The sequence below is a fragment of the Rana temporaria genome, chromosome 4 (genome assembly GCF_905171775.1).
Source record: "Rana temporaria chromosome 4, aRanTem1.1, whole genome shotgun sequence".
Lineage (NCBI taxonomy): Eukaryota > Metazoa > Chordata > Amphibia > Anura > Ranidae > Rana > Rana temporaria.
The window spans coordinates 196503115-196529740 of record NC_053492.1 but is presented as its reverse complement, the minus strand read 5'-3'; the positions used below and the strand labels follow the sequence as shown (position 1 = coordinate 196529740).

Here is a 26626-nt window from a genome sequence, read left to right as displayed (position 1 = left end):
GCGGACTTTTTCAGGCAATCACAGGGACATAGGGATGTTGAAAAATATAAATTTAATTACAAAAAATTACATACAATAACTTCAATAAAATACAGTGAAAAAGTACAGGATATACATCCACAAGCAGTATTATCTTTCGTCTCGCCTACGCGTTTCGCCTAGCGGCTTCTTCAGGACGAATTTGAGAGAGAGTTTTTGACAATAGAGTATTGCTAGTATCATAAGTCAGTATGACTGCTAGCCATCCACGTGCATCGAGGACCGTTTGGGATCGCAGATGTACAGAATGTATATAGCTAATGAGAGAAACTCAAGGCAGCCTAATAGGAAAAGAAAAGAAGATTTCCTATGGTTGGCAGCAGACCGTGATGTATAAGGATTACATAAATAGGTAGGTTCTGAAGTAAAACGAGAGCCAATATAGACCGGGACCACAGTTTAGTGCTTTACTGCAAGTTTAATGCCGTATATTGCAGTGCGTTACGTGCCATTTATTGCAGTACATTTCTGTGCGTTGGTGCACGTTTGATGCAGTATATTGCAGTGCATCAGTGCAATTTTAATGCAGTATAATATAGTCAGTGGAGTGTGTCTGTAGTAGTAAGTACTTAAGTTAAAGTGCACCAAACACCACTTTCCATTGATAAAAGTGCATCCACGTACACATTTCAACATCTATATTGCATTGTGTTAATAAGCACCCCCCATTATGTCTGGGAGGACAAGGAGAGGCAGAAGTTCCCATGGCACTATGAGGGGGGCAGCATTGTATGTGTCTACAAGCAAAGGTGGATGTGGTCAATACTCAGACAGGGCATACTTTTGTCTGTTTAATGATGTTGCCAGTTCTATCCAGCCACTGCATGCATAAGAGGAGGTGGGCTGACTTACTAAACCATCCTCATCCTCTTTATCCTCTGTCACCCAAGAGCACATTCCACTGCAGTGACCAGAGTGGCTAAACCTGCCTTCTTGTTCACAGCTATTCCTGCCATAGCCCCAGCATCAGGTATGGAGGAGTCAGCTGAGTTTTTGAACACAGAGTCAGCCACTTGCTTCTTGACGATGCACAGCCATTACTTGATTCAGATGTTGGTTTTGAAGTTGAGGCAGGCAGGAACATGAGTCTACAGAGAGGGGAGAACACTGGTACACAAACTGTCAGTCATGTTCCTCCAGCCGCGGAGTATTGCCAAGTTGTCTCCAGTGGTAATGAGGATGGAGGAGATGATGAGGTCACTGATGCAACAGATAGAGCAGAGGAGGAAAGTGAGGGTGAGGCACAACCCCAATGAGGCAGCCATCATGGAAAAGCAGAGAGCAGCCACCCTATTCCTTCACATTGTGGAGCTGTTATCTCCCAGACCACTTCCCACAGCTCAGCTGTCTGGGCCTTTTTTAGCACAAGTGCAGCTAATCTCAAGCACATCAAGCATGGCAAAAACATCAACCATTTGAGTACCACATGCTTGACAAAGCATTTAACCTCTCACCAACCTGTTGGCAAGAACATTTGAAATTCACACAAAAGGGCCACAAATCTGTTCCTCCTCTTTACTCACCTCAGTCTGCCCCCGCTATACCTCATGACCTCTCAGCAGCCTCCACTGACAGGGATGATGGTATAGCGCAGGGTGTCCCAGGTCCTTTAAGCCCAGCTGCCAGCATCCCACCACCAGCTGTAGACTATATCCAGCAAATTTCTCTGCCCCATCTGCTGCAGCGGAAAAAAAATACAGCCACTGCCACCCACATGCCCAGTATCTAAATGCAAGCTTGTCAAAGCTGTTGGCTCTACAATTTCTGCCTTTTGATCTGGTGGATTCTGTCCTCTTTCTTGAATTTGCAGAATGTTATTTACCACAATGGCGGGTTCCCAGTCGCTATTTCTTTTCACGTAAGGCCATTCCAGCTCGATACCATCACATGGAAGGCAATGTCATGGCATTGTTGGGCTAGGCAGTCAGTGCTGCATCTTGTTGTGACCCCACGTCTCCATATAGCTAGTGGTGATGATGCCAGATTTGTCAGCTCTACCCCTCCTCCCCCTCCTCCTCCAACACCATGCCCTCCTCTGCTGAATTTTCCTATGAACCACAAGTACCCCCTAAGCATTCAAGGGCCTATTCACTGAGTCAGGTTAAAAGGTGCCATCCAGTGATTCAGCTGGTGTGTCTAGGGGTAAGGAAGATTCACCAGTATGCGGGATTTTTATCCCCTTCCATTGTATGTCATGTCTATAGTAATTCTTGTAATATTACCATCACCCACTAGGGGGGGTGATTATCTATGCCTTCTTTTATTTATTTTTGAAAGTGGTTGAGTAATATTAGGTGTATTTATTCTTCTCACCACTGGAGGCAGTGACGTGTATAGGCTATTAGTTGTTCATAATGAAGGTTGCATAAATGAATTTTATAATGTATTTTAACATTTAATTTGTTCCAAATGGTCTCGTATATATGTATTTTATTTGCTTGTAAAGATCACATTAAAATGTTGTGGCTAAAGCGCACCAGTCAGCCGGCAATGATGTGAAGGATCCACCCCTCTGCTCTTGCCTCCATTGTCAGCTTGTATAAATAGACTGCTGACATGGTCACATGGCAACCCATGAATAAGTCAAGTGGCTATTGTCGATACGCGTGGGGGAGAAGCCGAGTGACGCGATCGACGGTCGAATCCGTCCTTCTGAGGAGATCGTAGCACTGAGCGGCGTTCAATGACTGATTGCAGTTGAGCCTTTTTACCATCGAGGTTCCGTGAGTGCAATCATTGTATTGCAGGGTTCATTTCCCATTTTATTACGTTATTTGCACCATATATCTTTCTTTTCTCCTTATGAGCGGCTGATATCCCGTGTTAATCGGGGAGTCCAGAAGGAAAAGGTTTTATTTTTTTTTAATTTTTTTTTTTTAATTTTTTATTTTTTTGCTATAATGACAGCTGCACACCAAAGGACTGTGGATCTCACACCTGTCTCCTATTAGCCTATGTACTGAACTGTGTTTTTTCCATGAACTATTTTTGCTGGTTCTATTTGAATTTTTTCACATTATAGTTTTTGAGTGGTTTTTGTTTATCTTTTGCACATATACCTCCCTGATTTGAGGTGTAGGGGGTTCTTATTTATGTATATGGTGTGTATATATATATGTATGCAATTTTTTACTTGATTATCAGCGCAACACAATATTTTCTTATTTATTCACTTTGGTTTTGTGCACCTCACGTGTCTGCAGCTTATCTTTAGTATTTTATATGGTTTTAGTAATAGCGCTGTAGTACCTTTTTACATAGGGGTAAGGAACCACACCAGAGCAGAGATTCTTGTAGCTCTGCAGGGACAGGCCCAGAGGTGGTTCATGCCATGCCAGCTGGAGTCAGGAATGGTGGTATGTGGGAAAGTTGACACATGTTCTTAATTTTGTGGTGCAGCATTTCCTAAATAGGTACCCAGGGTTGGAAGATCTGCTAAAGCAGACCAGAAGAGTGTGTAGCCATAGGCGGTCATATAAAGCCAGTGCTCGGTCGGTTGAAATTCAGTGGGAATTCCACCTTCCCTTAAACCGCTTGATTTGTGACATGCCCACTAGGTGGAACTCGACTTTGGCAGTGCTGCAGCAGCTGCACATGTAGCAGAGGGCCGTCAACGAGTACCTGTGTAAGTATGGAACAGCGACAGGCTCAGGCTGGCCCAGTTTTTTCCCCACGCCAATGGCTGCTCATAATGGATGCATACACTGTACTGTGACCATTTGAGGAGGCCACAAGGTTGGTGAGCTGTGACAATGCATGCATCAGTGGCATAATCCTTGTTGTGTACCTGCTGGAGCAGACTGTGTGGCATTATGGACAGGGCAGCCGAGGCAGAGCAGCGGGAGGAAGATGAAGACTTCCTTTCCTCGCAAGGCGCACTTTATGCAATCATCATTGTTCCTATGCCACAGAACACAGAAGAAAGGAGAGGAGGAAGAGTAAGAAGGGGATTCTGGCAGTTTCGGAGGCATTGAAGCAGAGGAAGCCATACTTCAAGCAGTAAGAGATGGTTTTCCATCCGCAGAACCCTTGGGAGAAGTACATGGCTGGGAGGAGGCAGTTCCAGATACATCCGATGGGATGCATTTCACAATTTTTTTAGTCCTCGCCGCCCAGGGCTGTCAGCTTCTAAATCCTATAAGCAGCATCTGCATCACATGGTGGACGATTATCAATTGGCAAAAACAGAGATGGAGAGCTTTCCAGTCGACGATCCACTGGCTTACTGAGTCATGAGAATAGACCACTGGGCAGAACTTGCCCAGTATGCAATTGAACTGCCCTGCATCCAGAGTGCTTTCCGAACCTGAATTCAGTGCTGCTGGAGGTTATGTTACTGATAATAGAACGTGTCTGTCCACAGACTCAGTGGACCATCTGAAATTTATCAAAATTTATCTGTCCTGGATTACCAGCAGCTATGAAGCCCCTGATGCCAATGTTGATGATTAAGTGTTTTTGGGATGTGGAATCTCTGCAGAACATCTAGGCTGCCTAGCATTGTGGGTGTTGATTCCATCTGGAAGAAGATTTCATGGGCACAATTAACACCCAAAGAAAGACCAATTTTTCTGCACCTGTTTGACAAGTGCATATTATTTAAATTTTTGACAGCAAAGCCGATTCTTGCTTTTATCAAGAGCACCTCTATAGGGTTACAGTGTGAAGGCGCAACCGACACCCAAAGACCAATTTTTCAACACCTGTTTGACAAGTGCATATCAAAGCAGTTTTTGACAGCAAGGCCAATTCTTGCTTTCATCAAGAGTACCTCTACAGGGCTACGGTGTGAATGCGCTTAAGACACCCAAAGACCAATTTTTCCGCACCTGCTTGACAAGTGCATATCATTGCAATTTTTGAGAGCAAGGCCTATTCTTGCTTTCATCAAGAGTACCTCTATAGGGTTATGGTGTGAAGGTGTCACCAACACCCAAAAAACTATTTTTCCACACCTGTTACTTCTATCTAAAGTCTGTGGAATAGACACCTTTATTTATTCAAAACATCTGTAATCTTGTTACCAGGGCACTGCATTGTAGCCTCATCATACAGACTGGCTCTGCAAGCCATTGCTTACAAAATAAAGAAAGCTTTAAGGGAAAAAAAATGTTTGGCTTTTTTAAATGCAATTATTGCTGCAGCAGCTTTTATACACAGTACAAATGTGCCACTTTACAAGTAGACTAAAGGGACCCCCAGGCACTACATTAAAAGGATTTTTTTATTTTTATGCTTTCACTTTACTCATCAATAAATCACTGTTCATATAAACATGAAGTTTTTTTACAAACTTTTTTTTCATTGATACATGTCCTACAGGGCAGTACCCAGACCCCCATATCCATTGTATGCCCAATTACTTGCATATAAGCCTTCAAAATGGGCACTTTTGATTTTCCACATTCGGGTCCTATAGACTTCAATAGGGTTCGTTATTCGGTTCCGAACTTTCGCCATGTTCGAAACGTCTGGTGGGAATTGAACTGGGGGTCATTCGGCCCATCCCTACTGAGCAGAGGTCAATTTAAATAAAACCACAGATCTACGCTAAATGATGAATAGATTGAGAGATATAGGCAGCTTCAGTTGTATGCCAGTTTCCAAAAAAATGGTAACAACTTTTGAGCATTCATATAACAATAAATGATCGATAGAGAAGCTTAATAGGGGATGGGGCAAGACCATACTTATCCTTTACATAAAAACGAAAAGGGAAATAGCTGTCCATTTATCTGGATCAACTGACTTTTTGATATGCAGTTTCGGATATCACTTATTTTGTATTCTCTATCATATAGTCAGTTTGAACTTTTCAGGTATCTGACAAGCTGACTTTAAATGGATCTTAAAGATCCTGGACCTTGACTCTACTTTTTCTTGCAGGGTTGCAGACATCCGTCCTGTATAACAGTCTTGCCACTGGTTGGCACTTACTTATTTTGAAATGTATCCATTAAAATGTATATAATAGTGTTACTGTATGTTACATTGGTATGAATCTTTTCTATCAATTGAAGAATCATGGCTCCTCACAAAGGGGGAAAAATGGGATTCTTTCCATGCATTTGGATTATGGTTTACTTGTTCTCTAACGTGGGCTAATCCTTCATTACTCCTGTACTCCTATATATAGATGCAAGAGGCTGATGCCAAATTGAAGTCAGGGACTTACCCTGCTTGTTTTTTTACAAATAAAAAAAGTTGCCTGGAGCTCAGTTTAAAATAATAAAAAAAAAAATGAAATGTCATTGTTAAAAAGCACACATTAACTAGCTGTCTTTCTGATCCTCTGACCTCAATATGTTAAGATTTAAAGACCTGGAACAAGTATTCTGCCAAGAAAGTCTAAATTTGCAGACAGATAACTAGAATTTCTGGAAGGATTTTAGCCTTTGTATTGTTTATTGTCACATTTTTAATTATGATTAAATATCAGCAAAACCACACAGAATCCCCCCCCCCCCCAAAAAAAAAAAAAAATAATAATAATAATAATAATAATAATAATAATAATAATAATAATTCACTAGACTAATGACAATATAAGCCAAAGGTTTATGGCACTCAAATCTATGAATGTCTTTTCATCAAAAAGAAAAAAAATAACATAAATGATTAGCATACAGTCCTACAATTTAATCAATAAAGTGAATAAAAACTTGGCAAAAAAGATGGTCATATGGTTGGAGACAAACAATAGAAGCACTGTATTTTCATAAATGGTGTATGTACGTAAAAGAAGCTTATACAAGAATATGAATATTAAAATCTGTTATAAATGTGCAGGTTTATACACAAAAGTTTGAAGAAAGACACCATTCCACCCAGTTCATCCTAAGTGTGTGTGTGTTTGTGTGCATTTATGTCATTACCATTTTCCATATCCCATATATTGTGTTCACTAAGAAACACTCCCAAAAGTTTTTTAATTTATCTACACTCCCAGCTGACACCAACATCTGTGGAAAGGAACTCAACATGCTTGCTGCTTTACCAGTAAATAATCCCTTTTGCAATTTAACGAGTACGTTTCACATTTGTACAATTTCTAAATTCCAGCTCCCTTATGCATCAATATAGCATTCATGTACTTTTTTTGCAAAAATATTAAAGCTTTCCATTAAATCTACAGTCACTTACTTTTCTTGTCCGAATCCACGTTTCCAGACGTTTCCATTAGTAATGTCATCTTCCTGATCAGACTTTAGGTCATTTGCACACACCCTGCATTATCTACCCTGCCATTCCCAGTTGCACGTTTTTTTAAATGAAATGCAATCAATCAGTGATCACCCTTCTCACTAAATACGCAATATACAATCACATTGCATAGTGTATGGCCATCTTTATACACCTAAAATTATTAGTTGCGCTTTCAGTGCCATCAATTGTTAACTGCACACCAAACACAGAAGAAAACACACATTTTGCCATGTGAAAATTCTGCAAACACAACCCACAATACGCCAAACTGTTCCATTAACCCAGTGTTTCTCAATTCCAGTCCTCAGGCCCCCCCAACAGGTCAGGTTTTCAGGATTTCCATTATTTTGCACAGGTGATTTGATCAGTTTCACTGCCTTAGTAATCACCACAGCCTTTTCATCTGAGGGAAATCCTGAAAACCTGACCTGTTGGGGGGGCCTGAGGACTGGAATTGAGAAACACTGAACTAGCTGCAGGTCCCTTATTCCCCCATAGCACCTTCCATAGTGCTACCCAACCTCCAATAGGGGCTTACAGTGCCCCTTTAACCTCGCACAGTGGCCCCAAGGCCACTTAAAGAGGCCTTGGTTTCCACACCCCCCCCCCCCCCCGGCAGAGCACCTATCATGCTGCAGAGCCTCAAGACCCCACAGTGATCCCAACAGTACCCTCCAGTCAATCCACATTGCCCCTGCAACGCCACAGCCTCCTGGAGAGATCCCCAACCCCCTCCAGATATCCATTCGCCCTCAGCTCTCTCCAGTGCCCTCAAATCTGCTGAATCCCCTAACCCTTTATCCCCCCCCCCCCCCCATAGTGACACCCAGCCCCTTCCAGAATTTGAAATACATATTTTATATTCCCATATTGATGGGAGAGTTTAAAATGTTTTTTTCACTGTTGGAGCACAGGAGGTTTCAGAAAAATTTACCGGGCCCTGGTCACAATAAAAACGAGAACCACTGATATCTACCAGACAAGTATCAGGTTGAAAGCACTCAAAGTTCACCGTACATTCAGGGTAGCAAGCAGATGGAATCTCTAAAGATTCTATCTGCTTGCTACCCTGTTTTTTACAGCATAAATGTATTGTCATTAAGGACCTGGAGTGTTCAATCTGCTATTTATCTGGTCTACTGTATATGGTGGGATGAGACATCGGTTCATGTTCTAGAAAACTCATTGGGGTTGATTTACTAAAACTGGAAAGTGCAATATCTGGTGCAGCTCTGCATAGTAGCCAATCAGATTCTAACTTCAACTTGTTCAATTAAAGTGGTTGTAAAGACACAAGGATTTTTTGCGTCATGAATTCTATGCATTAAGGTAAAAAACCTTCTGTGTGCAGCAGCCTCCTTATACTTTCCCGAGCCCCCTCTCAAAACAAGCCTTGCCTCTCTGGGGACTCGCACTCCTGATTGGCCTTTGACAGCAGCGGGAACCATTGGCTCCCACTGCTGTCAATCACAGCCATTGAGCCAATCAGGAGCCGGAGGGGGTGGGGCCAAGCAGTGTCTTTTGTGTGTGTGGATAGACACACAGAGCCATGGCTGGGGGGGGGGGGAGTGTCTGCTTGGGTGCACCCAAAACAACCTGCTTGCTGTGGGGGGGCACCTGGCAAGAGGGTGAGGCCAGGAGCCCCATCCCTGCCGGGAGAACACAGTGATTATTGCTAATGACAATAAATCGCATGTAAAAACCAGATATGCTGGCTGTACCCAAGTCATTGGATGGATTGACTTGAATGCAATGCTGAACCAGCTGAGATTCAAACCATCTATGGCCAGCTTAAAATGTTCCCTGTCCAGTGATTACTGTTCAGTGTAATCTCAAGGTGGCACCAGTGTGGCTATCCTGTGTAAGATTGCGATGGATTTTTATGCTGAAAAGTCATAGAGTGAAAGGCAGCACAGGAAGTTGATGATGAATTTGTATGCTGGTTGGTCATGGAGAGGCAGCAAGGGTTTGCTGAGCTGTATGAAGCAAAAAGGACAAAGATTACTGGCAGCCAAAGGAATTTTTTTGAGAACTGAAAATTATTGTTTTTATTCGTTTTTAACATTCAGAAAGAAGGTTACAGGACATTCAGGTTTTAGAAGTACAACAGTTGTGAAACACAGCTATTTAAGTAAAAGGTATAGAAAATAAACCTCTGGCCAAGGCACATCATAGCAAGCCAAAGGAATTGTATATGATTGTGTTAAATCTGAGCCAGAATCCTAAAACTAGCTTGAATTTAGGCCTATTAAATTTCTGATTTAAGCCTATCAGATGCAGTCACTTTTGGGGTATTTAAAAGAAACAGCACTGAATACAAAAGAACAAAAGGAGAACTCTTAGGCCCCGTACACACGACCGAACATGTCTGCTGAAACTGGTCCGTGGACCAGTTTCAGCAGACATGTTCGGTCGTGTGTACGGCCGATCGGACAGGTTTCCAGCGTACATTTGTCTGCCCGACCGTTTTCGAGCGGACAAATATTTCTTAGCATGCTAAGAAACATGCACGCTGGAATCCTGTCCGTCGGATATGTTCGGTCGTCTGTACAGACTCACCGTACATGTCCGACCGGCCGCCATCCCTCGCATGCGTCGAATGACTTCGACGCATGCGTGGAAGCATTGACCTTTCAGCGTCGCACACGTCGCCGCGGCGACGGCGCAGACACGTCACCGCGCTGTCTGTCCGCGCGGATTGTCTCTCATTTCTGTCTGATGGTGTGTACAACCATCAGACAGAAATCTCTGACCGGACATGTCCGCTGAAAACGGTCTGGCGGACCGTTTTCAGCGGACTGTCCGGTCGTGTGTACGAGGCCTTAGATTTCTCTTGCTCAGCCTGCAGACTGAATGAGAGAAATCTATGTGTGTGTGTGTATATGTTACAAGTTCCAGAATTCGTTTCTGACCCTGGATGATACTATATGGAAACCATCTTTATTTAAGTAAGGAGAAAGAAAGGTGAAGACATTGTCAGAGGTAGTAGTGTGATACCAGCAAACATTAACATTCATCTACATATGCATCCATTTTGCATGAAAAAATATGACCAAACTAGGTTCAGTTTATAGGGTGACTGCAGGCAAACCTTTGCTTTATATTGGTTTCTGAATAGAGTGTGAATGGGTTAGAAGCACTGTCATGTTTTAAATTCTGCCTGTATCCCCATTAGGGAGATTTCCCTGCACTTCCTGTTCCAGAGACATAGCAGAAAGTACACCACAGATGTCCTTATTGTGACCCATTTACACTACTGTGTTACAGAAACATGCAGTAAAATGCTACCTTTACAGCACATTACTGTTGCAGGGCCATTGATTTTAAAATGGCACATACGAAGAACACAGCAACACTCTTGTAGTGCGCTGCATTGAAAAAAACTGGATTAATGTACTCACTGAATTTTTTTCTAATTTGGGACACAAAAAGTCTTTCCCTTTTGGGTTATAATGCTGTCTACAGCACACAAGTCTTTCAGGATGGTAGATCAGTCCTTGTAACAGAAGATCCAAGGGGGTATGGAAGAGCCCACAATGTGTCCACCCAGTCTTACTGGGTCAGAGAAGCACATCCACCTGGGTCGTTCTGGCCCATGATGATCACTGAAATTCTCTCCATCTTGATTGTAAGAAGTAGTTGAGGAAGAGGTAAGAACTGCATAGATCAAGGTGGATTGACCCCATGGAGCCAGCAGAACCTCAGCTCTCAAGTACCCCCAACAAGTCATTGTTTCAGGATTCTCTTTACCTTTCACACCTGCTTTAATTTAAATGTCAATGGTGTGTTATTTTGACAACTATTTTACGTAAGGGTTCATTCAGAGCAGTGGCGATGGGGAAGTAAAGCAGACAAAGCAGCACAATTTTACCACCCTTCAACCACCCACCTAATCAAGGACATGCAGCTGCTCAGGGCTGTGTGTGTGCCACAGTAAAAATTAAACCACCTGTTAAATGCAACACAAGCAAGGTGGTTTGGGCTTTTTAAGGTTAAAACATGGACATATCAACTCACAGTCACCCTCTGAAAAGCCATCCACCGCAGATTGTTGGATTAATGTTGGCAACCACAGAGATAATGGATCTCTGTTCCTGGATATAAACCTGTCCAGTTTGTTGTTGAACCTGGACGTGATAGTGTTCGAAAGCTAACATTTACCAAAGCGGAGTCTGGAAAGTGCCCCACGTGGAACCCAGTGCTGAAGGTCAGTTCCCAGTTATCTCTGCATCCAGTCCCGCAGGGTCCAGATACGGTACTCCAAAAGCCAGGCTGATGATAATTGCACCAGATGCAAGCAATTTAGAGAAGGGTCTTGATTGAAGAGAAAAAAAATCAAATACAAAAAAAGGGTAGTATCAGATAGGCACGTCTTAACACAGCAGCTGAAGAAAAGACCATGTCAAATTCTCCTGTAGGTGGCAGTATAATCCAAAAAGGTGAAATACTTCCAGTGTCCCTCAATGGACAAGAAAAGATGTGGCAAATGTGAGCCCCTTACCTCAACACACTATGTGCACATGCCCTTACATTTTGGTTTTCCCATCACCTTTTCTCCCAATGGCAACAGTCACTAGGAGTAAGAGATGTCAAATTCCTGCAGTGGGGGTACCAATAACAATAACATTTTGAAATGGATTGCAACCCCCCACCCTACTAGAAAAATAAAGTTTTGTCTGAAGTTGTACTAATCTTTAGTCTTATAAGAAGAAGAAAGGGGTGAATGGAACTGGTTCTCTTCAATCCACCTCTTCAGATATGTCTCCCATTTTACTTTCCTCAAGAGAAGACACCTAAAACAAAAAGATGCCATTTAAAATGTATTTTAACAATCAATGCCAATTTCTTCACCATCAATTACTCCTAAAAAGCAAAATGAGCATTGCTGGGAAAATACTTTTATCACCACAATATAAATCACACTCATCCCCTTGCTGGACCATCTGGTACAAACGGCTGCTGCAGTGGACAGATGCATAGAACTGATCAGTGGTTGTATTTAAAGGGGTTTTTTCACTAAAATAATGCAACAAAAGCAAAATTATGTTCTGGAACCTGGACAGTTCCTATGTGAAGGGTCGATCTGGCGTTTAGTACTAATGTACATTTATGACACAGACAGCAACATAGCAAGCAAGGCGTTTCTGCTGTTAAAGAGAATCTGTCATTTTGCCCATTTGCGAGTGACAGGTTCTCTTAATAGGCCTACTCCCTCCCTTGAGCCCCCAACAGCAGTATGCTTTTTTTTTACCCCCTTTTTCAGATGTATACCGGCCAGCACATGACATACTGGAACCTTTTCGATCTTTTCCTAGTGATAGGCAGTCATGAATGATGAAGAGAGTATAGCTAATGTGGTGACCGCAGAGCTGCACTCTGCATCAATCCACTGTGTTGTAGAGTTCAGGGGGCTCATGACGCCCTTCACAGTATTCCAGGCTCACAGCGTCATTCAACCAAGAACACTGAGGACATCTTGTGGTGAAGCAGAGAACTGGGGACATCTCTGCATTAAAAAGTGGTGCTACTTTTTTAAAAAAAAAACTGTCGTTAAGCTGTAAAGAACTATAGGCAAAACTTTTTTGTTTCATTTCGTATAGAGAAAGGGAGGGTTATACCTAATGTCAGATTGAGCCCTGTCAAATTGGCGGCATTTGCTGGCAATGGCACCGTCCTAATCAGTGCGACACCGCATCTGTGGCGCTGCACCGATTTCAAAAAGTAATTTCTATACTACTTTTTGTGATTTCGGGCCGCGATTTACAGTGACATCTGTGCAGAATCCTGCACAGATGTCTCTGAAATCGCGTCCAAAATCGGGACTGACAAGCGGGAGTGAAATTGTGCGAGTTCAGCAAACTCGCGCGGTTTCATTCCCGCAGCCCAGTGTGAACCCAAGTTGATTTCGCCATCACCAACAGAAGTAGTGAGAGAAAGCCCTTCTGCTTAAAGGGAATTCCTTGGGGACCCCCGCCCCCTCTTAGCCCTGATTGGATTGCTGACTTTGATCGACAGCAGTGGGAGCCAATGGCGCCGCTGCTGTGCCTCAGCCAATCAATAAGAGAGTCCCGGATGGCTAAGACACTTGTGGACATCGCTGGAGAGAGATGGGGCTCAGGTAAGTAATTATGGGCGCTGGGGAGGCTGCTACACACAGAAGGTTTTTGATCTTAATGTAGTAGTCATAGAGTCATAGTCATCTCAGTTGAAGGTCTAGTTTCCTGGCTGTCGCAAAGATCCTTTGCTTCAATATTGAGTTACTGAACAAATACGCAGAGAAAGATTTCTAACTTTTCTGTCATGTTTATGATCTGCAGACATGTCAGTGACTCAAGTACTGAAGCCAGAGGCTCAACATAACAGCCAGGTATGTGGGATTTTCAAAAGGAGGTCTGCAATGGCAGTCTCTGTATATCTCTCATGACAGATTCATTATAAAAGCTCAATAGAACTCTCATGCAGCCACTGCAATGGAAAGAGACCTGCCTGTTCATCGATGCTGCGGAACTGCCACGTCCACGATGCATTATACAGGAAAGGTCGGAGGTCAAACCGGTTATCATCTGGGCTGTAGCTCTCAGCATGGTATGCCGGGGTCAGGGTTGTCATTTTGTGCCGGTTAATGGAGTACATCCTGAAGAAATGTTTCACTTTCTCAGCTACCTGAAATGAAAAGGGCAGAGGCAACAATTCAACTGAAATAGGTAAGGGGGGTACGACTTTAAGGCCCCGTACACACGATAGAATCCATCCGCAGATAAATCCCAGCAAATGGGTTTCTGCGGATAGATTCTATGGTGTGTACACGCCAGCGGATCTGTTTCCGCGGAGAAATCTCCTCTGGGATGGATTCCAGCAGATCGAATATTTGTTGTGCTGCACAACATATCCATCTGCTGGAATCCATTCCAACGGATGGATCCGCTCGTCTGTACAGACTTACCGGATCCATTCGTCCAAAGGGATTCCCCGCACGCGTCGTAATGATTTGACGCATGCGTGGAATTCCTTATATGACAGCGTCGCGCCCGTCGCCGCGTCATAATCGCGGCGACGGCGCGACACGTCATCGGCAGAGGATTTCCGCGCGGATTTCAATGGGATGGTGTGTACACTCCATCCCATCGAAATCAGCGGATATCTTTGAGAGGATTTATCCGTGGAAACGGTCCGCTGGACCGTATCTGCGGATAAATCCTCTCGTGTGTATGGGGCCTTAGGAGCGCCGGATATTTAACACAAAAGAGGCAATGTAAAGAGAATTTATTGCATTTTTCATACAAGTACATGGTACAGCAGGCACATATCTGGAATACGAAATGTTGGGGTAACATAGAATTTAGGCCACATGGCTGATTTGTTGTGGCGGTTGGATTCTTGCAGTAAGAATCTGCAGACTCTTGGAGCTATAATTACCAGGTCATGTGATCAGCAGTGGTCACTCAGCGCATTTAAACTAATGGGTGGGCTAGAAGAAACCGCTGCTGATTTCAAGTAGCCACACAGAGAGCGATTAGCTGCAGTTCAGGACAGAAGTCCAAGCCTAATCACAGCCGACTACTGCCACTGATTGCATAACCTGGTCCTTCCAGCAGCAAGAATCTGCAGATGTTTACAGCAGAATTACGGCAGCTGCAACAAACTGGCAGTGTAAAAGGTACCTTAGGATTTATCCACCCAAAACTGATATTTTAGTGTTTAATAGCCATTGTAGAGTTATAGAGACTGTCAGATTCTTTATAATTTATATGGCCAAAGGTCTGGAGCTGGAATTGTACACAGGGGTACAGTCATGCTGGAAGAGACAACGGCTTTCCCTAAACTGTTACAAGGTTGGGAGTTCACAATTGTCTAAAATATCTTTGGATTAACAATACTTTTCACTAAAAACACCTGAAATGAATAACTTTGTAGAACTGTCCACATACAAGGGTGTGATGGTCAGGTGTCCATTTACTTTTGCCCATATTGCGTATCTCCTGGGAACTTTATTGGCGAGATCACTGTGCTAGGTTCCTGGGTCTGAACACCTCCTGTGACCATTATGAGTATTCCTTACTTACCTAGTATGCTTTATTTACCCTCGGGGACAAGTTACACCTACAGGTAAGCCTAGATTAAGGCTTACCTGTAGGTGCTTGCAATATCTCCGAGACCTACACAGTCTCAGAGATATTTGCAATGTCCCCGAGCGACGACTTGAACGGCGCATGCACGTTTCAAGCCGGGGTCATGCCGTGAAAGGCGGCTCCCGCGCACATGACGTCATGCGACTCCGGCCCCCGGAAGAAGAGGGGGTGAAGATGGATGCTCGCCACCAGCGTGGAAGACTGACACTGCAGGCTTCTACAGCAGGTAGTTGTCACATAATGGGCTACAATGCGATGCATAGTAGCCCATTATGCTTCACCTTTGCAGGGAAAGATAAAGGAAGTAAACCCCATCGGGGTTTACTTCCTCTTTAAGAAGCATGTAACAGGAGGACCTGGAACACGCAAAGGTGGCAGGATACCTAAAATTCCTGAGTAGACAGGAAAAGTCAGGAACAATGGTAGGGAGATCTCTTGGGAATCACCAAGACACTCCCGGGACTGATTTTACCATTACCTAAAATATCACATGACAGCCAAGCGGGAGCTCTGTTATCCTGGGAGAATGTCTCATATGACGTCTTCCCAGAATCAGGCCACGCTCCGGGAGAATCTTTCATCCGCTGAGTCCACTGGACACAGCAGATGACATATCACTGTACCGGCCTGCTGCCAGTAACATTTAATCGATGTGGCCAATTACAGTAGATAACATGACAATTGTACACAATGAAAGGCTTAGATTCATTCCATTCATTGTGCACTATGGTAATGAGCTCTGTGATTGGTCAGTGATAGACAGCAATGATAGATGACACTGATTGACAGCACTGATGGATACTGATAGGCAGCACTGATTGTCACCTATAGGCATAACCGATTGGTAGCACTGATACGTGACACTTATAGGCGGCACTTGTGGGCACTGACAGAGGAAGGGAAGTTTGCGTGCACTAGTGAGAGCCGCTCAGTGTGTGATATAAGTTATATATCAGGCGATATAACTGCTTGTAGTGATGAGATCTGCTGTCAAGACGAAACGGTGTTGACGGGGTTGGGTGGGACTATGCAGCTATCAAACACCAGCCAATGACTGGGCTGCTTACAAAAGGGGGCAGAGCCACAGAAATGTAGCGACCTGCCCAGTCATCATCCCATTGGCTGGTGTTTGATAGCTGCTCGGTCCCGCCCACCCCTGACACCAATGCTTTGTTTTGACAGCCGATCTTCTCACTGCAGTTTCACACACACTGAGCAGCCCTTACAATCGCAATCTGCTGTATGTAAAATTGTTTCACATGCAGCAGGTTACACACAAAGGTAGCCTTTCTGAGCAACCGGGGGGGGGGGGTGTGTGTGTGTGTGTGGGGCTGGGCAGGGGGGCTGTCATCTCTAGGACAAGGTCTGAGGGCTCGGAGTCCCGTCATCCCACTGCAGCTAGCAGAGATGGAAATACATCCCTGTTCCCTGTAGGATAGGGCTACAACTGGGCATTCTAAGACCACTGGCTTAGGGTACAGGAGGAATAGCAGCCAGCGGTCTTACAAACAGGAAATCCCTACCGCGATTCATGGTCTTATGTGAAAGTTGCCAGGTTACTGCGAGGAAACTACTGAGCTAAGAAGATGAATGGCATATTCAGGGAAGGTAGGAAATTAACAAAAAACATGTAAAAAAAGTTTTTGCCCGGAGTTCTGCTTTTAGGTTTCAAGGCTGATGTTTGGTAACACGAACCTTCAGCTCCCTCCACATATTTTCTATGGGATTAAGGTCTGGAGACTGGCTAGGCCACTCCAGGACCTTAATATGCTTCTTCTTGAGCCACTCATTTGTTTCCTTGGCTGTGTTTTTTGGACCATCATCATGCTAGAATACTCATCCACGACCCATTTTCAATGCCCTGGCTGAGGGAAGGCAGTTCTCACCCAAGATTCGTACAAACCTGGCCCTGTCCATCGTCTCTTTGATGCAGTGAAGTTTCCCTGTCCCCTTAGAAGAAAAATACCCCAAAGAATAATGTTTCCACCTCCATGTTTGACAGTGGGGATGGTGTTATTGGGGTCATGTGCCCCATACACACGGTCACGATTTGCGACGGGGAAAAAGTCCTCAAGGAATCCCGACGGGAAAAAAAAAAAAAAAGGAGAGGCAGTTCCGTTTTTTTTTTTTTTGCCGGCCATCTTTTGGCAGTTTTACCCATCGAAAAAAGTGCGATGGAGCATACACACGGTCGTAATTCCCGGCCAAAAGCTACAGTGGGAAAACCAGACATGTGTACGATGCAATAGGCAGCATTCCTCGTCCTCCTCCAAACACTCTCCTCTAGATCATTCAGATGTTCATTAGCAAACTAAATACGGGCCTGTACATGTGCTTTCTTGAGCAGGGGGACCTTGCAAGCGCTAAGAAAAGGAAGAAGTTCTCTCCCTTTCCCACTCCAAAAAGTTTCAGGTTGCCTTATGTTTGAACCTGTTAAAGTGCACAAAGAACTCTGTACTTACCTGTCTAGGTGATATCGTCCTCCATATGAGAAGCAGTTTACAGAACATGCTGTACGGTCCAGTTTTCACAACTTTTCTCAGCTTTCCATAGACCGAGAGCTCATCGTATGTCATTCCCATATCCTCCTGTAGGGGGCATAATGATAAGAGCATGGTAATAAATCTGCCAGCGTAAGATACTTGATATCGTGTGTGCCGGCCCAGTCACATAAACAGTAATAATTGAGGGCTTTTCAGTTACATTTGAGAGTCTCGTTTTTCGTCATGAAAAAAAAAAGCATGTCCAAAAAACAAAGTTTTTCCAACTTCATCATTAAAAACGACGTTGCCAACACACCATCGTTTTTGAAAAATGATGAAAAAAGCGTGGTGACGTACAACACGTACGAAGGGGAAGTTCTATTCGACTTTGGGCTGCTTTTAGTTGATTCCGTGTTAGTAAAAGACGATTTGTGCTTTTTTGTCTGTTACAGCGTGATGAATGTGCTTACTCCATTATGAATGGTAGTTTTACCTGAACGAGCGCTCCTGTCTCATAACTTGCTTCTGGGCATGCGCGGGTTTAAAACGTCGTTTTTGCCCACACACGATCATTTTGTACAACACGAAAAACGACATTTTGAAAAACGACATGAAAAAATGCAGCATGTTAGAATTTTTTTTTTGTCGTTTTTCAGAAGCCGAAAAACGATGCGAAGCCCACACACGAGCCCACACACGATGATTTAAAAAAATTATTTTTTCATGTCGAAAAACGACCGTGTGTACACAGCATTATTGTTGGAAGATAGGCACGAATAGCCCTCATTATCAGCATGCTAGAGAGTCAGGCCACTGCTTAACATGGAGTGCAGCAGTCCGACTCTCTCCCTGCTCTGTGCTCCAATCAACAGCGCTTCTCAGGGCCTCTCTAGAACAAGGTATACTAACCTTTGCTGCAGAAAATACAACTACTAAAAACTAAAAATGAAGCCCTCAAGTATTACAGATTAAGTAGTCGGGTTCTTGGCAAAGATGGGCCCATATGCTTTGTCAGTTATGCACAGCCTGCCAACAAGCAAGCACACAGAACTTGGCTCTCTTATAAGTTGTATACGGGCCGGTTCACACCAGAATGTGGTGTGGGAAACTCGTGTTCTGTGTGCGTTTCCTCCACCGTGTTAAAAGCGCACTGGGTGCATGATTTGCTGTGGGTGTCAATGTGTTCCTAACAACACCCTGCAGTGTGTTTGCCTGCACTGGCTTCCATAGTACTGAAGTACCCTGCGATCCAGTTGCTGTGCATTTTTAAAAATGGTGCATGCACTCCAGTGGAATTTCAGCCCTTTTAAGTGGATGTAATTGCAGGAGTTTTTATTTTAAAGTGGAGGTTTACCCGAAAAGTAAATTTTTAACCTTAGATTGATGCTCATTTTGTCAAGGGGAATCGGGTAGTTTTTTGAAAATCGAAGCAGTACTTACCATTTTAGAGAGTGATCTTCTCCGCAGCTTCCGGGTATGGGCTGCGGGACTGGGCGTTCCTATTTGATTGACAGGCTTCCGACAGGCTTCCAACGGTCGCATCTATCGCGTCACGATTTTCCGAAAGTAGCAGAACGTCGGTGCGCAGGCGCCGTATAGAGCCGCACCGACTTCTTTCGGCTACTCGTGATGCGATGTATACGACCATCGGAAGCCTGTCAATCAAATAGGATCGCCCAGTCCCGCAGCCCATACCCGGAAGCGGCGGAGAAGATCGCTCTCTAAAACGGTAAGTACTGCTTCGATTTTAAAAAAACTACCCGATTCCCCTTGACAAAATGAGCATCAATCTAAGGTTAAACAATTTTTTTCGGGTGAACTCCCGCTTTAAATGCTTCCTGTGCAGAAGCTCCCCTAATACTTACCTGAGGCCCATCTAGATCCAGCGATGTTACAGAAGTATCTTGGCTGCTCAGGACTCCCCTCCTCATTGGCTGAGACAGCAGCACAGCGCCATTGGCTCCCGCTGCTGTCAGTCAGCCAATGAAAAGAGAAAGAGGGCGGGGTCCGTGTTTGAATAGACACAGGGAGCTGCTTTCCGTGGGGTCACTCAACAGGAGGGAGAGACCAGGAGCACCAAAGAGGGACCTGAAAAGAGGAGGATTGGGGCTGCTCTGTGCAAAACCATTTCACAGAACAGGCAAGTATAGACATATTTGTTATTTTTAACTAAAAAAACTAAAACAAACAAGTGACTTTAGTATCACTTTCAAACTAATAGGCTGAAAATTGCACCCAACACACCTGTGTGATTCCAAAGTGAACTGGAGTAAAATGCCATTCACTTTGTTGGTAATATTTTTGTTCACTTTAAGGATCAAATTATGTATGAGGGAGATTACTAAATAAAATGTTAATATATATATATTTTTTAAATAATAAAAGGTTGATTCACCTTTTGGGCCAGGTTGGTGTATGGTGTAATCATTATAAAAAAAAACAAAACGTAAAAAATGTAATTAAATTTAACTATAGACCAGGACAAGGAAAGGACTGCATAATAAGAGACCATTGACTGCCCTACCTCATCGGTCTGCGATACGTGTCCATCTGTGAGCGGCTCCAGTTCTGCTGTTGGTGGGGCAGACAGTATACTGGAATATAAAAACACATGAAGAATACAGGATGAGATCAGGCATAAGGATTACAGATGATTTTTTTTAAAACCAGGTATATATTTAGAAAGAAAATTAGTGTGCTTTTATCTCCAGTTGTTCAGTGCTACTCAGATTACATACACAGCCAAATAATCAGTGGAAGGACCCCAGCACCTTCCTTTCTCTGGTTCTTATCACTCTGTATGGAGTAGCAGTTTGCATGGGTGCTCCACCTGCAGTCCTCCAGCTGTCGTGGAACTACAAGTCCCATGAGGCATTGCAAGGCTGAACAGTTACAAGCATAACTCCCAAAGGTAGGGGCATGATGGGACTTGTAGTTCCGCAACAGCTGGAGGGCCACAGGTTGAGCACCCTTGATGACAGACAGTCCACAGCACCATATTTGAGTGGAGTGTCCTTTTAAATGTCTGCCGCCACATTTGTTCAGATGCAAGTTTAATCTTCACTCACCTTGTCAGTGCGCTGAGCTGAAATGTGTCAATAGCATAGCCGATGAATCTTCTCAGATCCGTTTTACTGATCCCACCAATAGGGTTAATGTCGGCACTGGAGCAGTCGTACTTTGTCAGGTATCCTCGAAGGCTTTAATAAAAATAGTATAAAAATTATGCCAACTGGAACTTAATATTTGCAAGTCATTTAAGGGTCTTCAACATATGTCAAGCATTCACACAACCCCCATAAAAAATAAAAAAGAAGAAGCACGGTGATCTGCCTCGAAAGGTTTATTTCCTAGGATTGCCAGCACCATCTAGTGGCCATAATGCAGCTGTTTTTTGATTGAGGCATTTCAGGAAAATACAACATTATAGTCACTAGATGGCATGGACAATCCAGGAAAATAAACTTGTTAGACATGTTAAGAGCATTATTGATCAGGGGTTTGCGAATGCTTGAGACATTCGCACTGCACATTTTTAAAAATAGTTGCCATAAAACCCTAAAACAATGTTGGTTTTAAAAGAGTATACAAACCCCAAATCTACTTTTCAGCATCATGTCTTAGGGGGGGGGGACTTCAACCCCCCCCCCCTTTTGTTACTCCCCCTCCTTGTATGGTTTCTTGAGTTACCTTCAAAATACATACTCACACAAGTCCAGCGTTGTCCTTCTGAAACTGGCCAATCCTCTGCACACTGGGCCCATGTCTGCCACCTTCTTTACTTACCATCACGTGTCAAGCTGTATCTCCCGGGTTCTTGCAGCAGGTTCATGGCCCACCTGGTGACACCCACATGCAAGACGTGTTCTGGATTGCTGCAAAGCCTTCTGGAATGCATGACACGAGTATCCCTGGAGGCTTGGGCAGCTATGGACATCATTCTGGTTTAGACAAGAAAGGCTGAAGCACAGACTGATCACCCCAGAAAATAACCCCCCCCCCTAAAAAAAAAATTGATATCTGTAATTTATTGAAGGGGGGGGGGTGTAATACAGTTTAAAAAAAAAAGAAAGAAGGAGGGAAGGTCCACTTTAGGAACTGAATTTTTTTTAATCTGTTGCAATTTTTTTTTACCTGGGGATTCTGCCAATAACATCTTGTTGCAAGCTGGCAGTGCTAGACCACAGCCTTACAATTAGTGGCAGCGTTGTCAGCCTGTCTTCAGCTGCCAGATGCATGCACAGATCTGATTTGGAAGTAAAGGGCTTTTATTTTTTTTGGATGGGACTTGTGTCTTCTTTTCAACCAGATTAACTGTGTAACTATGTTGCTGGACGTACTCCAGCCAAGAAATGAGGTGGGCTTTATCTGACTTGCTGCAGCTTCTAATGCACACATGCGGAGTCCCGCAAGGATCACCCCTCTCACCCGTACTCTTCAACATCTACATCCGCCCGCTCCCCAAAATCATCAGCAAACAGGACTTGCGCTACCACTCCTATGCGGACGACACGCAGCTTTACCTTTGAATCACCAACAAAAAAGACCAATTTCATGAACTTGAAAAGTGCCTTACACTGATCGACAATTGGATGACTGAAAGCTCCCTCAAACTCAACGGATCCAAAACAGAAATACTCACCCTTCACGCAAATAGGAAATCCATTTCTAGGACCACATGAACACCACCCACCATCCTCGGACAAACCATCGCGCCAAGCAATAAAGTCAAAAGTCTCGGAGTCATCTTTGACGCAGACATGACGATGGATGCACAAATAGGATCAGTCGTCACCGGTTCTCATCATCTGCTCCGCATGCTACGTAGACTCATCCCCTTCATCCCGGAAGAGGACACAGCAGTAGTGGTTGGAACAATCATCAACTCACGACTCGACTACGCAAACTCCCTCTACTTAGGACTACCGAAATACCAGATTTCACGTCTACAAGTCGCCCAGAACACGGCAGCCAGACTGGTAACAGGTAAAAAGCCCTGGGAATCAATCTCCCCGGTCTTGAGGTCCCTCCACTGGCTGCCCGTACAGGACCGGGTGACATTCAAGACGCTCTGCCTCACCCACAAATGTATACAGGGGAATGCTCCCTAATACTTAAGCGAGAAAATAAAACCCTACGTCACCAAGTGCGTGCTCCGGTCAACCAACCAAAACCTTCTCCAAATTCCCAAATCCCGCTACAAATCGAAGGGAGAACGTAGATTTTTGGTTCAAGGACCACGGCTCTGGAATGCTCTACCCACTACCATCCGCTTGGAGGAAAACCATCGGGCATTTAGGAAAAAACGAAAGACCCACCTCTTGAGGCGATTAAGTTCGCATTTGTTGCGCTATACAAGTTACTCACTCACTCACTCACTCAAGAAGCTCGCAGGGCGAAGTGAAATCAGAGCAAGTCATTTCAGAAGAAGGCCATGTACAACTGTGCAACACTCCCTGGTGATTCTACCAAGAAGCACTTCCTGTTACGGGCTGACAACTGTCTCCAAATTGTATCTCTGCGTTGTCAAGCTGCCACTTGCTTCACTGACTGAGACTGCAAACAGCAATGCTGATACATAACACAGTCCACCATTATCCACCGAGCAATGGGGCAAGTGCATGTGACTGAAAGAGTCTGGAGGAGATCAGCAGCACGAAGGTACAAAGAAATTTTTTTGTAAAAAAAAAAAAAAGGAATTGTTTATGTATTTTATACACAGTGATTTAGCAAACTAAATAGTAAGGGTTTATATCCACCTTAAATTCATTATAAATTAACGTCCAGATCTGTAATTAAACTTCTGGGTTTCAGACTGATGACGGCTAATATTCTGTGAAATGATCGTTTATGTTATTAATAGGAATGTCGAGAATGTACCACTGTTTTTATGTGTTTTATTCAAAATAAATAAACTTTATGTTGAAAAAAAAAAAAAAATCTGGATTTCACAAGCCCCTTTTTACAGTATATTGTCCTAAAAATGTGCCAGACCTCATAGTCTACATTTATTGTCACGGATTTAATATATAAATGATTGATCTAACCTTTCATCCACATTAGCTGATCCAAGAACCAGAAGTCCTCCTGGTAAACCACGTGTCCAGAGGCTGAGCTGAGCAAACAAGTATGCAATCACCATCCTTAATCGGGCCTGTAGATACAAGTGACATGCAAGTATCATTTAAGAGTGGACCTAGCATCCAATATAAAGCTATCAATACCCCAAATTCACATTTGTGTGATAAGTTCGTATTACAGATCTCTTTCTGGAACTCAATCCTCACCACTGCAGCTTTCTCTTTATATCTAGGGCCTTTATAACTAGGGCCTTTATAACTATAGCAAAATTCCATGAAGATGGCAGGGGATACGTATGGTACATTTTACACCCAGGGCTGTCTTAATGAGAGGGCACACCTGGGCACTGCCCAGGGGCCCCAGCTGCATGAGGGGCCCCTGCACTTTCCCCAAGGCAGCTGGTCTTTGAGCCCACGCTGCCCCAAAATTGGGGGGCCCATGATGGCACCGAGAGTGATAGATACACAGGGGAGTCAGTCTGCCTCCTACCTACTTGATGTCTGTTTACCTGCACTGTCATCATTGTAGGGGCCCCAGAGCATTACTTTGCCCAGGGGCCCATGATGCTATTAAGACGGCCCCTGTTTTACACCAGAAGAACTTTACGTTGATAAAGGAAACATTTACAGAAAAGCCGAGCCCTCTATATATGCTTTAGCATTTATGAATGGAATGAAATTACCTGGACATTCTGAAGTGCCAAATTCTCCTGTCCGCTTCCACCATGAACACGAAACTGGGGGACTTTACCGGTCACAGAAGTAAAAATGCCAATAACAGCCTTCACAGCTGTGTCAATGGTTGGAGTCAGGTGATAACTGAAATAAATAATATTGTATAGAGGTCAAGTGCATCTCTATGTGTTTTTTTTTTTTTTGGATAAGTTGGGAAAGGTTTGGACTCCTCATTTGGAGTATTCACACCCCTAAGTAATGCTGGCCATTGGCACTGAGAAAGAAAGGGATAGAAAATCCAACATTTTCAAACTGACCCCAGAATGAGAAGTAAGGGTATATTTTACAATGGGAACAACTGTCTAAGAAAGGAATTCCCAATTTAAGAGATTTCTTCAAATTTTCTGTTGCATCTCTATGACAAGAATCAAAAAGGAAAATTTACCCAACGGTACACAGACAGCAAAAAAATAACCAGGCAGTGGTTTTAATCCCCGTTCACTCTATCCGAAAAAATAAATAAAAAATTTAACGGTGAACATTTTTTCTTTGTCATATTTCATTGTTACTTCATATTTGGATGGAAAAACAAAAATCTCTCCGTTTATATCATCAATATCATCTATTCTATATCATCAATATCTACATATATCTATGCAATCAATATCATCTATAGCTATATAATCTATATCAGAGGCCAACTTAAAAAGGTGGAGATCTACCTGAACAACATGGGAGAATTCAAAGATCACCGGGCACAGTGTCGCCTCCTCACAACTGATTTAAACCCCCAATTGCCGTACTACTGTTTCGCAATCAGGTGCATTGCACAGCAATCATTGGTTTAAATCAGGTGGAGAGGAGGCAACATATCGCCTCCTCATCACTCGTCAAATACACTCGGATCGCTTTTCAGAGGAGCAGCAGTGCCCGTTTCACTTGGGAATGAGCACTTAGTTGCAATTGGCAGTGGCACCTTTGGGGCTTGTTCAAACGTAAAGAATGGGAGTGGTAAAACCCTGCAGTTGAGTCGCAGTTCTGTGTGAAAGCAGCCTATACTATAATGCCCAGTGTATTGCTTCACACTGACCTGAAGATCTGTTATTTCTGCTGCTGGCACCACTCTGAAGATCACTAGCTGGGATAAGAGGTGGAGTGCAGTTGGTATCACTCCACAAGGGGCAGGAGCCAGCACTACAGAGGAGATATTGGTTATTGCGGCTCTTGCTCCCTACTACAGCTCCAACTTTACAAGTAGTTCGTCTGCATTGCATTCCGTTTAATGCTCTGGAATCGTGGGTCAGCAAGCCCAGACCACAATCTACCAATCATAGAAAAAATACAAAGAGGGCGCATCAGCCTTGTGCATTATCCTATATCCTATTATCCTATAACCATTATCCATGGTTATACTACATAGTGTGGTCAAAGTCTAATTTTCTATCTGTCATTGTAGTCCCACCCCTTCGTAGGACCACCCCTTTAGCGGGTGGGGGCCTGAGGCTCTCATGGAATGCGTCTAATGAACGTGTATATAATAAGCTGAAGGAGTCATTACTGCTAAGCTCTGAGGAAGAAGGCCCTCCTTCGAAACTCGTCAGCCAGCAGTGGTCCCCGTGTCCTCCTCTTTGCTATCCGCAGACTGTTGGTTCAAGGACTGATTGCCACAAATACGTGGCTCTTACAAGCAATAATTCTCCACATGTTTGCGAGTAGTTTTTATTAATAAATGTCCTTGGCATAATGCACAAGGCTGATGCGCCCTCTTCTTTCTATGACTATTAGGCTATCCCCTATACTGGAGAACAGCAATGCCAGAGACACTATTCCTTGAGTTCTAGACTACCCGGACATCACACTAACGCGCAAAAGTGTTTGCTGTTATCGTGATCTACCAGTCACCTATCAACAATCTACTGGCTTCTGACCCCACATCTGTATCTATGAAATCAATATCATCTATATCTATATAATCAATATCTATAGCCTTCATATCTAAAGCATCTATATAATC

General features: G+C 43.7%; 1 protein-coding gene across 1 annotated transcript in view; it reads right to left on the bottom strand.

Moving 5' to 3' along the window:
- Nucleotides 1–10392: 10392 nt before the first annotated feature.
- Nucleotides 10393–26626, bottom strand: part of NADSYN1 (NAD synthetase 1) — a 44136-nt gene continuing 27902 nt past the window's right edge. Inside the window, exons 15-21 of the mRNA XM_040349596.1 lie at nucleotides 24621–24756; nucleotides 23905–24011; nucleotides 20926–21057; nucleotides 20382–20451; nucleotides 17837–17962; nucleotides 13732–13908; nucleotides 10393–12038 (exon numbers count right to left, since the gene is read on the bottom strand). Coding sequence (XP_040205530.1) covers nucleotides 11985–12038; nucleotides 13732–13908; nucleotides 17837–17962; nucleotides 20382–20451; nucleotides 20926–21057; nucleotides 23905–24011; nucleotides 24621–24756 — 802 coding nt within the window. The 3' untranslated portion in view covers nucleotides 10393–11984. The remainder of the gene's footprint in view (nucleotides 12039–13731; nucleotides 13909–17836; nucleotides 17963–20381; nucleotides 20452–20925; nucleotides 21058–23904; nucleotides 24012–24620; nucleotides 24757–26626) is intronic.